The sequence below is a fragment of the Cygnus olor genome, chromosome 9 (genome assembly GCF_009769625.2).
Source record: "Cygnus olor isolate bCygOlo1 chromosome 9, bCygOlo1.pri.v2, whole genome shotgun sequence".
In the NCBI taxonomy this organism is placed as follows: Eukaryota; Metazoa; Chordata; class Aves; order Anseriformes; family Anatidae; genus Cygnus; species Cygnus olor.
This window is the reverse complement of record NC_049177.1, coordinates 26,645,977-26,659,996: the sequence shown is the minus strand read 5'-3', so window position 1 is coordinate 26,659,996 and position 14,020 is coordinate 26,645,977. Positions and strand designations below refer to the sequence as shown.

The following is a 14,020-nucleotide window of genomic DNA, read 5'->3' as shown; positions in this document are numbered from 1 at the left end:
TTTCTTTCTTTCTTTCTTTCTTTCTTTCTTTCTTTCTTTCTTTCTTTCTTTCTTTCTTTCTTTCTTTCTTTCTTTCTTTCTTTTTTCTTTCTTTCTCTTTCTTTCTTTCTTTCTTTCTTTCTTTCTTTCTTTCTTTCTCTTTCTTTTTCTTTCTCTTTCTTTCTTTTTCTTTTTCTTTCTTTCTCTTTCTTTCTTTCTTTCTTTCTTTCTCTTTCTTTTTCTTTCTCTTTCTTTCTTTTTCTTTTTCTTTCTTTCTCTTTCTTTCTTTCTTTTCTTTCTCTCTCTCTCTCTTTCTTTCTCTCTCTCTCTTTCTCTCTTTTTTTTTTCTGAACTGATCTTGTACTTGTTTCTTTACTTAAGAAGTATCAACTGTTCTGAAATTCATTTGGCTTCTCCAGCTTAGAACCTGTACCCAGCTCTTGAATGTTCTTTGTCCTTTGATCAGTGTTACATTGAATATTGGAAATGTAGATTTTGAGATTCAGAGTGTAAGCCTGTACATAAACTCTGGATTAGGATCAGCTCTAAGGAACATATCTTGCTTGTGTGTTTCATCATTTCCTTGCTTCAACAAATATTCTGTCATTTATTTTTTCTTACACTTCCTGTTCATGTTTCCATTGACTGGGCAGATCTCCTCCTTGTATTTTTTGCCACATCTGCTATATTTCTGGTCAGGAAATCCAGTACTCCTGAGACTTGTTTATGCTTCCCTTCCCTGAGAATTTTCCATGCTATTTTTTGTACCATTCTTCTAGTGTTTCCTTACTGGGCCACTTGCTAGCATTTTACTTGCTTGGACAGCTGTGCTAATTACAACACCTGCTCCAGGGTTATGCAGATATTCCATATGATATTTTTTTCTGCAATTTCCTTGTTTAAAACCCTTGGATATTAGATGATTGTCTATGTGCATATGCGGTCTATTGTACAGATAATGATCTGAACATGAGTGCTTTTTCATACAGCCTTTACAAGGGCTTTTACACTTCCTCCAGGCTTCTGTATCCTTGAGTAAAGACACACCCATCTGCCTATTACATTCCTTTCCAAATGACATGTCTGTTCAAGGAAAGGCTCTGACAATCTCGTTCATGGTGAGATCTCATCTGCATTAACTAGACCACTTCCATGAGACAGGATTGCATCTCAACAGTAAATATATACCCATCTGTTTTAAACGTAAGAGGTATTTATTACAGCTAGAAAATTCTTCTTCAGACAGATACTAGTATTTCAGTTGCACTTTTTACTGAACAGTATGATTAGCTGCTATTGTACCACTAGGTATAGGCTAAAGCATCTTCATTCACTAGTCTGAAAGTGATTAAAATTATAAGAACAAATTCTCATGGTGTTGTTTTTATTACTTTTTAAAAGAAGAATAACTTCCTTCTTTTGGCACAAAGATAGGATATGACCACCAGCACTTAAAGGAAATGATTCAATATGCTCAGGTCCATGGAAGACAATGGCACTTCAGTGGGTATGGAATTAAGTGATAAAGGAACCAAACCAAAAATACGATGTAGAAAGCCTCCTTGTCATTACTTCTTTCTTCTAACTACAGAATCATACATCATAAATATATGAGCATAGCATTATTTTATCTCAATTTCATGTGCTATCCAAATGTTTTTGAATTGTACAGTCATTTTCTTGTTTAACTGAAGGATTTATAAACGAACAGTACTGCAAAAGTACCCTATTTGTAGCATATCTTCTAGCAGCAAATTCAATCTATACTTCAGTGGAAAGCCAAGCAAACAGATCAGAAGAAATAAGTACACTTCCAAATGTACCCTTAGATAATGAGCATCTAATGACTTAAAGAAAATGACCGTGTTGACATTTTTAATCTGAATCCATCGCTGCTTTGTACCAAAGCCCAACATACATTAATTTTATTTTTTCTGAGAAAGACAGCATAGGTGAAGATCCATGTATGATGTCTGTTAGAAAACTTTCAGGATTTTCTTGAAAAATCTCATGGTTCCTGGGTAACTAAGTAACAATTGCACACTGCAGACCAGGAAAAGTATGTACGCTTCCTGCCTTCTGTTTGGGTATGTGCTGTACAAAGAGACTTCGAGTGGTGATTAACTACATCTACTTGCTTTCATATACTTTATCAAAGAACAGCCATACATAAAAAAGAAAGCTTATATTCATCCAAAGTAAATAATGGAGAACAAAAAAATAAAGTGAAACTAAGTAAGTTACACAAAGTTTCACTATACAAAGGTATACATGTGCTTAATAGGCATATATTTAAACTTTTAAAACATCATGTAGTTTGTCATGCAAATCAGTATTTTTTATTTGCATTCATGGCAATTGTTTATGATTTATTAGACATTTTTATATATTATGCTATTGCTGTTCTGCACTATGCTACTGTAGTTCTACATTAATTTTCAAGGGACTTCTTGCTGCAAAGGTATACTTAAGTAAATGCATTGTGTTCTTTAACAAAGGCATCGGTGCTTAAGATTCTACTTTTATCTGTGTGTTCAAAACTATTTGTTTCTCAGCTAGCTAACAGCTCTTAGACTTTGGTTAGTACCTCTGTAGTATGCGATGCATAGCCTAACTCTGATGTGGTTTATTTAATACACAAACCTGGTATATATTACCAAGTTTCACCAGAACAGCTATGTCAGCGTATCTCCCCAGCCAACATCACCAAGCCAGCAAAACCTATAGCATAGACACAGTCTGCTAGAAAAAAAAAAAAAAAAAAGAAAAAAAAGAAAAAAAAAAAGAGCTGTCAGCTCAGTTCATGTTGTTTTGTATGTTAATGTAATTTTACTGGCAAGAAAGCTATGTGAATATCTATAGTAGATGACTGCTCAGATATTCATTTCAGAAACAGCTATGCTAACCAAAAATTACACCAATATTTGTGTCTCAGAGGTTATTCTCCTTACAGCAAAGCCGGTGGAATGAGACATACAAACACTGCTCATCCACATCAGTGTGAGTCAGTCAGTCAAACACTTGAACAGTTTGGAACAGTGATCTGGAAAAACCTGTAGTGTCTAGTTTGCAAACAGCTGAAGCCATGTCAGATGTCACCACACTAGAGCTGCTTGTTTCAGCTTCCATACTGAGGTTATCATGCCTCCTCCAAAGAAGATAATGGAAGAAAATACACAGGCATACCACAATTGGTTTGTTTCAGGTAGCTTAAACTATTGATGAAAAGAGCTTTGCTAATACAGCTGACTTCGTACTTAAATGAATTAGGAGACAAATTCACATTTGTGTAAATGGTGGTAATTTTTTAAGGATAGTAAAACAGCTAGCCTTTAGACATTTAAGTTATTCAAGACAGATAGGGAAGATGGTTTTTGTCCGAGTTCTATGGGATAAATAAATCCTAAAATATTCATGTAAAATAAACTGACACCTGATCTGCTCTAGGTGTTTCAGAGTAAATGTCCAGAATTGCAAAAAGAAAGAAATTGTTTAACACAGTATGATCTTATTGGTCAGCATTCTGGAACTGTTATGCCAGTCTGACTCCCTATGTGAACATTGATGACGATACCAGAGTAATCAGCTAGCTAATGAGACTAAAATGCACAGGAGTAGTTATAGAGGAAGAAATATTTCAGCCTGCAAACTTCCGCAAGAGAGTAGCATAGAGCAGTGTTGAGAATCATAACAACAGGAAAAGTATTATTTTCTAGCATAACTAATTTAACTTGCAGAAAGATTCAGTATATTTTTTTTTGTAATAAAAACTGCATGTACATGGAGAGGGTTGTCTGATGTAGATTTTGTCAGGAAACAAAGCTAATTGTTTAATCACAATCAGATTTTATATTTTAGGAGAGTCTTCCAGTTTGACTTTCCTGTGTCCAATAAAGAACGCATGTGATTTGCTCTAGCTTTCCTGGGCAATTTGAAACAGCCTAAATATTCTGACACCCTACTACTGCTGTTATTGTAAAATAAATCAGTTGTCACCTAGTAAGTACATATATACCCAATAAGCACGTGTATATACATATATATGTAAAAAGGAGCATCATGTACTTTTTAATGCATCTTGAACATGTTATTGGTTGTACATGTTGCTCAGCACTGTATGTTTTACCTTTCCTTTGCAAAAGGTAAGGCCTACATAACTGATTGCCTCCCCTGTCCCACATATTTTTACATCGCAGGATCCTCTGTTTTCCCTAGCAAGTAAAGGCAATGTTCATGATCAATATTCCCAGTTTTCATCATGTGTTTTCTTTTTGCCTGGGAAGTCATCCTTGATACTAACTTGTAAACTTCAGAGGGAGAAAGAACAGGGATGAGAGGCAAATTGTTGTTCTTGAAGTATTAATGGTGACCTGTAGAAAAGCAATCATTTATAATGTGTTCCTGCTACTGAGCACACAGGTGACAGCAAAAACAGCAAGCAAAATACTTCTCCTATTCCATGTCCCTTTTTATTTAGCTGCACTGGGAAAAGCCCTGGAGTGGGTGCTCACGGGCAGACCAGTAAGAGTCTCTATTCTTTAAGTGGACAGAAAGACACATCTCCATCTATTAGCTGAGACACCATGAAGCAAAGATGTAGTCTGACAGATAAAATCCCCAGCAAAAACTGAGAAATGCTTAGCAAACTTATGAATTCTTAGTTCCAGAAATTAGATACACATTTGGATATAGATAAGTATAAACAATGATGACTTTAAAGGCCACCCATCTCAAATTATTAACCAGTTACAGACATTCAGAACAAAAATGTTTACAACAGGTTTTGTGTAAGCAGCAGCTGAGGGCTTTCTCTAAAATTTCCTTGAAACACATAGCCATGGCTTCTGCTACAACCAGACCTAATGGAACAGAAGTTTGTTTTGTTATCTTATGGTAGACCTATGAACACAGGATGGTTGAAAGGTGTAGAGCAGTTCCTCAACTTCTGCAGTTCTGGTATGTTAAGTATGTTAGCAATACGAGGAATACTACTTTGTGTGTTCACACACAAACACACTTTGGAGTAAGATACAGATTCCATAAAGTGAAATTCTGTTTTATCCTGTTTACTTAAGTTTTCCTTTTACCAAAAACCAAATGAAAAACAAAACTAAAATAAATACAAACAAAACAAAGGAAAATTTTTGACAGAGCAATAAATAGGCAAAGAGTAAGATCAGTGGAAGGTTCTTACATATTTAATGATAAAAAAATGTATTTACTGTGTTTTGTAGCATATTTGGTCACTACAGCTAATATCTTAGCTTGAATATTATTATTTACGTATTGGGAGAACCAGGATGCAAACATTTAAAATGGTGGTCCTCCTACAAACTTCCATTAATTTGATAAATAGATTGGAGGATTGCCTGTCCTTATGTATCTAGCATAAGTTGTGCAGGTCATAGCGCTGATGATCTGGGTAATTCCTAAAATGCATTCTAAAATTCTATTAACAAACACAGTAAAAACTGAACTTTTATGTATGTAAAAGCAGTCTGCTCATTACTCAAGCTTCAGTACAACTACTGGTAATGTTTAAAAACTACCATATTACAAATAAATCAAACCACAGAACCCTACACCAAAAATAGTGTCTTCTGTTGATACAATCTGACAGGTGAAATTTCAGATTTCAAGACACAAGTGCAGTCCTCAAATTGACACAATTTACATTTATCTTGAAAACAGAACAAGCAACAGTATTAACAAAAATTGTGCTGTAATATGGCAGACCCTTACCACAAAGCCAAACACAGAGTGACAGGAGACTTCCTTCCCTTTATTTAGATAAGTAAAAAACAACACAGTTTTAGTCATGGAGTTTTGCCAGGTCATTCCTAATCTTGGACTTCCTTTCCTACACACTATCCATTGTTAATATTACAAAGTCACAGTATAGGAAATGGGCACTCTTATACAAACTGGAACAAAATCACCATTCATACCTTTTAGTCTGTACATGGACACGTTTCATCAACAGTAATATACTTGAAACAGGTCTAGTACATTTCAATATTAAATTCAAAAGATCATTTTAAGACAAAATCTTAGAGTTCAAAGGCTTTTCTGTTAAATGAGAATCCCAGGCCTGATCCAAAAATCAGATACTGATTCATGTGTGTGTTAATGTAAACCAACTCCACACCTGTTTAAACAAAAACAGTTCCCCTCATACAACTCAAGATACAACTACTGAATTGGAAAGACAGAGGAAAGGTGAAGGAGTATTCAGTCTAGTACCTTAAAAGCTTGCAAGAAGGTGTGACAGAGACAAGAAGTACAAGAAAATAAAACTTGTAGGAGAGTCTAAATGTGCTTCAGAGATTGGGGAATCGATTAAAACTTGGATCAGAAACTCAGTATATTTTATAAAATGGACAGTGATCATACATAGTTCATTCAAAAGGATTAAAAAAAAGAGGAAGAAAAGCATTGCTGCTTGAGTTTAATCAATGCTTAAAAGAATATAAATATTTTACAATGCCATGAACAATGTCATCCTGAGTTTTAAGAATTGGGTTATATTATGTTCTTGGCTAAATGTTTTAGCAAATTCTTTATTAGCAGGTTCAAGAAAAAAGAACAACAAACAAACATACAAACATTAAAACAAACAAACAAAAAAACAAGAAAACAGCTAACCAGTATGTTTTACAGGTATTTTAAATACTGAAAGTTTTATTGTTTTCAGTTTAAAAGTGATCATGAATTTGGAAAACACAAGGTGAAGTACACTCCAAGCTGAGTCTTGAGACTATGAACAAATCTTAATGGGAAACAGGCCTTGAAAACAATTTTGTAATGAAACTTCTCCTTAGTTGATTAAACAAACAAACAAACAAACAACTTTCTGCCCTCTGCTGTTTAGACCAGTAAAAAAATAAACTGAGGTATGTATGAGAAGCATATAGCAAAGGGCTGAGCCTAACTCTGCTTTTCAGAAAGTTATTTATCTTACTCTTAAAATACTTGGACTTTTAGTTGTTCATGCATGTGGAAGTCAGCACCAGCATGAAGTTTACCTGAATTTAATGGCCTATCAGAAAAGTGCCAGGACACATTCACAAGTTGCTTACTTCATAAAACCAAAAGTTACTTGATGTACACAATTCTTTGAGACAAAGTTATTTTTTTAATTAAAAAACGAAACAAACAAAGAACATTAAAAAGTTCTCTAATAAGGATAACAGGTAATATCTTACAAACTTAATAGGTTTCTAAAGATGAAATAGTAATACATTCAACTTCCTCACAGAATATTCAGAATTTAACTGATGCTTGTAAATTGTTTCAAGGTTAAAATGCAACATCTACATAACAAATCTGATTAGTCCCTTTGAAAAAAAGGAAATTCTCAAGAGGTAAACTGCAAGTTGTTGATTTTACAGCAGAAAAAAAAAGTTCTTTCAGATTTGCAAAAAAAGTAATAAACAAATGGCTTCACATTTAACTTTGCTTTTATATACCAGATAACTTAAAAAAAAAAAGCCTGTAAAATGTGTTAAAAGTAACACCATTACACCATTTTTTTAATAGCTTGTGAATAATGCTTTGTACTCTTCAAATTTTGCTCGGAGATTTCTATAAAGCAATTGCAAATTCATGAGGGGAAACAAGTATATAAAATGGAGTTTTACATGTACGTCACCTTTAATTTTGGACAGAGCTTAGATTAAAACTGAAAATTTCAGACCCACAACTGAATCCTCTTACCACTATCTTTGAGATACGGAAGTAGATGTATTTTCATTCTTCAGCTTTATCTGCTCTACAAGACAACAGCTATACAAATACTGCAATTCCAGTGTTGATAATTCAAATCACTATGATTACATCAACAGCAGCAAGTGTCATTTGCTGTGCATTTGCACTAATCATCATGTCTTACATACAATTGTGCTGCGTTTGCACGTCAGTACTTCTACCATTGGAGTTGCAAGGCCCTTTGTAGCTGCTGTGTGTGCCAACACGGGCAAATGGAGAACTTGCAGGGCTGTGGAAAGACCACTTCCAACGTCACATGAAGACAAGTCTACCTTTCTAATAATTAAGCTAAAATGAGTAGCTGTTGAGAAGCTGTTTTCCCAGCCTCAGTACTCCTCCCCAGAACAAACTGAAAGGTACAATTCAAAAGCAACATGCTTTGTATAAGGGATCTTTCTTCACAATTCTTGAAGCCATTTGTGGATCACTGCCAGAGTGTGAGTTTCTCCAGTGTTCACCTTGCTTTGAAGCTTTATCTTGATCATCCTCAGGTTCATAGGACAATAGTGAGATAAGACATAAAAAGCTTCTAAGACTTGTATCCAAAACTTTTATCTTTGCTGCCATGAGTCCCAGACTATGGCTATAGTGAGAAGAGATGGGTAAAGGGAAAACACTAGCCTACATATAGTCCATTCTTGTATTCCACCTGAAAATATAGGCCAATTACATCAAAACAAACAAACAAAATATAATGATTCGGAAATCTCAAGGAAGGAACTTATCATATTTATTTACCACATACTGTATGTGAAGAAAAAAATCAGCATATACAGATAGCACGTGAAACACATTGCTGATTGATGTATCGGAAAGGAGATTGTTCATGCTGTAGACATGCTATGTAAAGCCACTAAGAATAAGCAATGTTGCATTCTAGAAAACTGACTTTGTTAAGTGGTAGTAACTGTTATTGATTAAAGCACTTTTGCCATGCAGGTTTCATCTAAAGCAGTGTTTCTCAAAGACACAGTATTTCTAAATAAAGAGAAAATAATGCATTTGGAAATGCATTATGAATGTGGGAACCCAATTATCACAGAAATTTACGGTGTTGCTATGGAAGCCAATAAATACATAGTTACTGCCAGAATCTGTATGTTAAGGTTCTCTTGTCTATTTATGCTCTCCAATATAACTTAAGGGATTTCTGATACTTAGTGACAGTAAAACATTAATTAGTAATACTATTTAACCTTAGTCACAAAAGCTACAAAATACTGCATTTGAATACAAATGAAAAGTAGTTTTTAACATAACCTTTGACATCTTTCTAAGAAATAGAAAAGCTTCATTTACTAGCTAGTCTTCCTTTATAAGCACACTATCCAAGTAGAGGAAAAAACTGTTGTATCACAACAGGAAGATGTGATTTAACAGAAGTTAAACCTTTTCTTAATTGGCTTACTAGCCAACAATTTTACTTTTGCAACTTTTCAGATCACCTTTACGTATAGAAATAATCAGTATGCTAAGTTATGCTTGGGCCATTGGGTTTTCTACAGTAACTGCTACCTGTAGAAAGCATAAGCTTGCCTAGTAGAGCTTATACCTAGCATTGTTCAAATGGAAGTGTTAGCTTGATTATACTTTTTTTTTTTTTTATATAAGGTTGCCTACCTAACCTTACATGAGTTTTCCTGAAGCGCAGGTCTCACCAGAAAGCCAGGAACTAAGTTTTCATGACATATACCACTGCTTCATGAAGATGTTTCCAAGACAATTAATAGGTGTTGGGCAGAAGAGAATGGTAGAAGTGGTTTAACAGCCAGCCTCTGAGTTGATTGAACCCTTTGGAGGACAAGGGCAGCAGTCCCACAGATTTGTTCTACACATACATGGGTCTAGATGGAAGAAGCATTCCTATAAAGTGTCATTCCCACCAGTATAGGTATTTTTATTTCAAAGCAGTAGCAAAAAACAAGAAAAAACATGCTTACTAAATGTAAAAATAAATGCCCAGTCCCATGTAATATTGAGACAGCTCTACTTAATAGATAAAAGCTTTTAAAGTAGAGCTATACTAATTTAGAGATAAAGAAATTATTTGTATAACATGCTGAATTTCTACATATGTAAGTAAAGCAAAAGCAATTACCTATCTTATATCAGGCAGGTGCATAAACTTAGCACCAGAGGACGTTCAGCCTATAATTACTGGCTCAAGATCCTGGCCCAGGAAAGCATTTCATCTGATCCAGATGTTTATTTTTCTTGAAATGTTTTTGTGAACACTGACTGCCTAGTAAGACTACAGTCATGAATTAATACTATTTCATGTTTCGTGCTATTCTCCTACAATGGTTTGTCTTCATTTCCCCCAAAGCTTGTTCCAATTGCTGAATTAGGTGGACGAGGGTAGAAGGGTCAGTTTGTAACACTTGTGCAGTTTGATCTTCATTCTGATTAAGATGTAGCTTCATAGTCACAGCAGGCTTAATTTGTTGTCTCAAACTTCTGCTTGCAAGCTGCATATAGCATAGATGAAATGGGAGTAGGGATACAAATAACGAAAAAGAAGACAGTTATCAACTTTTGTATCAACAATTCACAGCAGGTTTACAGGACCTGCTTGCAGGCCTGTGTAAAAATCTTATATTTTCATCCACATTAAAGATATACACTATCTATTATTTACTTATTCTGTTTTATCTTTAAGCGATACCAATCCACTTTAAGACCAAATATATTTAGTATATGCTAACGTTCTTAAAGCACTTGTTTGAAATATATGAAAATACTGCTGCCTCTACTACTTTGAAACGATATAAATTCATATCTTCATAGTTGCTTGTGTTGTTAAAAAAAATACAAAGTAAAATATACTGATTACCAATAAAATAATAGAAGTTACCTGCACATCTAGTCTCCATTCAAGACTATGATAACTGGGAAGCTTTGGTGCCAGCTCACTAAGAATGCTTCTGATCTCTTTTCTATTATCAAGGTAAAGCTGGAGCAATAATTTGTTCAATTCTTCTGAGAATCCCAGGACACAAATGGAATCTTGGAAATCTATCTCAGAAATCTGGAAATTAACAATTCAGGCCTTACTACAGAACTATGTAATAATCATTATTTCTTTTTCAATAAATAAAACTGTAAGTAAACGCTATAAATATGGTACAGTGCAGTTACTTTCCTGCAGGAGCGTGTGAGGTCAAGTCTGTAGCTAGGAAAATACAAATCATCCATGTAATTCACACGCTGATAAATTTGAAAACAGAATGCAATAGAAGGGTCTGAACTTTGTCATAATGAAGTACATTTCTACATAATCAAATTATCAACAGTATCTTAATGTAATGTTGATACTCAAGTTATAAATACTCTGAAATGATTTGCGTATCTATACGTGTAAGAAAGCAGCAGGCACGACTTCAAGGCTTTGCATTGTATTAATTCAGGATAGCCCTCAGAAACTGATTCCCTGTGGTCAATGTCTGTGCTGAACTGGAGGAGCTCAGTTCATCACTGTGGAAGCAGCTATTTATTCAATAGAGAAAGTCATATGTTACAGTGCATTCATCCAATAAAAGTATTCTGTGATCAACTATATTCTACCATAATACCACTGCAATTTATCTGTCAGTCAAGTCACCTTAGGCAAAATTCTGCAGTATTTCATTCTCCTCCATACCTACTCTTCACAGCAACGTCTGCTTGAGTTTAATTTGGAATTGTCTCTGCATCCCTGTTCCATGTTCAAATAGCGTACCGTATCAATAATAAGAAGGCTTTCCAATGGAGTTTTTACCCAGCTGTAATTCTTTTAATATCTGCTTACATCTACCTGAACTGCTGATGCCAGGAGCTCTCAAGCCTAATTTATCAGACAACAAAAGGAATACTTACTAGGGGGTTAGCATAGCACACAGAAAAAACATCTTCACTAAAGTTGTGTTATTTAGACAGACCTTAATTGTGAAGTGTAAACTTCTCTAATACAAATTACTGAATGTTCTTGCTATAAACAATCAAAATGCTGAGTTTTAGTGTCAAAGACACTGAATACAAATTCCAAAGTCATCCATGAAGATGCAGCGTTTTAGTAAGAGAACAGCAAGAAACACCACTTCCATTAAAAAAATAAATAAAAATCTGTATCAGAATTTTGTACTGGGTTTTCCCCGTTCATCAGTATTTTTGAAACAAGAATTGTTTAGTAGACACCATGTGAGTGTATTCCTGAATCTACCACACAAAGGTACCCTTACCATAAGCTTGGAGCTTTCAGTAAGAAGATACATTAGTCCTTCTACTCCATGCTGTATGGTGTCAACACCAGTGTTAAGTTTTCCTGTAAAGAAAGCATAAATACCTTTTAATTCCTTACTAAGCCACCACAGTGACAACACACAAAGCTGCAAATTTATCTAAAGCTAACTGGCAAAACATTTATAGGAAAAAATAAAAGTGGACAGTTGAGCACCCTTCAAGCAGTAACACAAGGGACCAAAAGTCATGTTAGACACTCCTCAATAAAAAAAAAAAAAAAAAAAAATCTAATGGTATGACATACAGAATACAGCACGCTCACGCAGTACATCACCAAACAATACATTGATACAGATAGCAGCAGCTTGCAGATTTCACCTCAGGAAAGAAAGGTGCTGCAGTGGCCCATGGTAAGGGCACCAGGCATTCGCTCCCGGCGCTTCAGTGCCCGACCACAAATGCCGCCCACGTTTCGTCAGTTCTTTGCTCTCCTAACAGCGCCAGGCCCGCCTAAGCCCGCGCACTCGCGACCTTTACACCCGGGGCCGGAGGAGCTCCGGCAGAGCCACCCCGAGCCTCGCCACAGCCCCCGGCTCCCCAGACCAGGGCCCGGCCCCCGCCACCCCCGGCTCTTACTGGCGGCCGTCTCACAGGCCCTGGGCGCCGCGCCCCGCCGCAGCAGCTCCACTGCCAGGCGCCCCAGCTCGCCGACGGCTGAAACGAGAGAACACGGCTGCGACGCGGGCCCGAGGCAGCCGGGCCCGGCCCGCCCAACGCCCCCCAACCTCCGCCCCCGGGCCGGCGCCCCCCCGGCCGCGGCGCCGTGCGGAGAGACGGGGGCGCCGCCGGACCTGCGCCGCCCACCCGGGGCAGGCAGCCCAGGTGCCCCTTCTGCTCCTCCGACAGCACCAGCAGCATCGCCGCGCTCGGCCGCCCAGGAAGGGGAGGGATCGCCCGGGGCCGAGGCCGTGGCCGGAAGGAGCCGCGCCCGCAGCCGCCGGGGAGGCCGTCGCGGGCCCCGGGGAGGCGTGGGGCTGGCGGGACGCGCCCCTCCGGTCCGAGACCGCGACCTGGGGACCAGCGGCCGGGGAGCTGCCGGAGGGCGTTGCGGGCCGGGCGCTGCAGAGCTTCCCGCGGCAGCGGCCCGCGCCCCCGGGGAGTTGCTGCGGCACCGGGGCGGTTTTTGGTTCACGAAAGCCTGTGACGAGCCGCGCTGTTACGCGCCCACGGCTCCCGTCCGGCGCCGTGCTGCCCGGTACCGGCGCGGAGCGCCCAGGCCTCCCTCCCTGCCCCAGGTGCCAACCACGGCGGGCGGAGAGCGCGGGCGGGCGGGCCGTCCGGAGCGGGTCCCCGAGCCGCCGCCTAACTGCGAAGGAGCGGGGCGGAACCACGCGGAAAAGCGCAGGAACCGATCGCTCCCCGCTACCCTGCCAGCCGCACAGGCGCGGTTCCACCGCTTTGGTATGTCAGGAAGCAACGTCAGGCCGAACAGGGCGCGTGCAGTTGTCAGACACCTCCAGCAGCTGGAGCGAGAAACGGCCTGCCGCGCCACAGCGACCCGCCTCCGGCGCGGGGCTTCCTCTGCGAAACGGCCGCTCTGCAGCGCAGCGTGCCCCGCCCTCAGCGCACACCCGGACTCGGGCAGTGCGCGGCGCGGCCGGGCTCGGCCCTCCGCCGCAGGAAGCCCGCCCCGAGGCGTCCCGCGGCGGTGTCTGAGTGACGGCCCGAGCGGCCAATGGGCTGCCGCGAGCCGACGCCCCTCGCTGCGCGGCGGGGAGGCGGGGCTTCCGCCGCGGCCGCTGGGCGGAGGTGAGCGCGCCATGGAGGCGGCCTAGGCGCGGCCGTAGGCTCTGCGCGGAGGGCCCGCAGGTGAGGGGGGCGGGAGGCGGCCGCCGGGCCCATCTCGGGCCCCCCCGGCGCCCCGGCCGCCCGGCCGCTTGCGGAGCCGTCGGTCGGTTGCGCAGCGCTTATTGCCTCCGCCCCGGCTGCCCGCCGCGCCTCCTCGCTGCGGTTTCGAGCGGCGACGCGGGGCCGCGCGCTCCGGCGGCGTCACGGC

General features: G+C 39.7%; 2 protein-coding genes across 4 annotated transcripts in view; one reads left to right on the top strand and one right to left on the bottom strand.

The window, feature by feature from the left end:
* Nucleotides 1–8,454: 8,454 nt before the first annotated feature.
* Nucleotides 8,455–12,940, bottom strand: COMMD2 (COMM domain containing 2). Its single transcript, XM_040566938.1, has 5 exons — nt 12,816–12,940; nt 12,601–12,678; nt 11,964–12,046; nt 10,601–10,774; nt 8,455–10,214 (listed from the first exon to the last, which is right to left on the bottom strand). Exons 1-5 carry the CDS (start codon nt 12,880–12,882, stop codon nt 10,017–10,019), a joined length of 600 nt encoding a protein of 199 aa, XP_040422872.1. The 5' UTR covers nt 12,883–12,940; the 3' UTR covers nt 8,455–10,016.
* Nucleotides 12,941–13,289: 349 nt separating this feature from the next.
* Nucleotides 13,290–14,020, top strand: part of RNF13 (ring finger protein 13) — a 33,940-nt gene continuing 33,209 nt past the window's right edge. The window contains exon 1 of one of the 3 annotated variants that reach the window (XM_040566936.1): nt 13,290–13,425. The gene's annotated coding sequence lies outside the window, so the exon portion shown is untranslated. Of the gene's footprint in view, nt 13,426–13,696; nt 13,834–14,020 lie in introns of those variants that run through there. The other 2 variants (XM_040566935.1, XM_040566937.1) reach the window with 2 other exon arrangements.

Excerpts from the sequence above, each read along its gene's own strand:
- COMMD2 (XM_040566938.1), bottom strand. The coding sequence starts at position 12,882 with ATGCTGCTGGTGCTGTCGGAGGAGCAGAAGGGGCACCTGGGCTGCCTG. Across the intron at positions 12,679-12,815 it reads GCCCCGGGTGGGCGGCGCAG|CCGTCGGCGAGCTGGGGCGC; the intron begins GTCCGGCGGCGC and ends CTCTCGTTTCAG. Across the intron at positions 12,047-12,600 it reads GGCCTGTGAGACGGCCGCCA|GAAAACTTAACACTGGTGTT; the intron begins GTAAGAGCCGGG and ends CTTTCTTTACAG.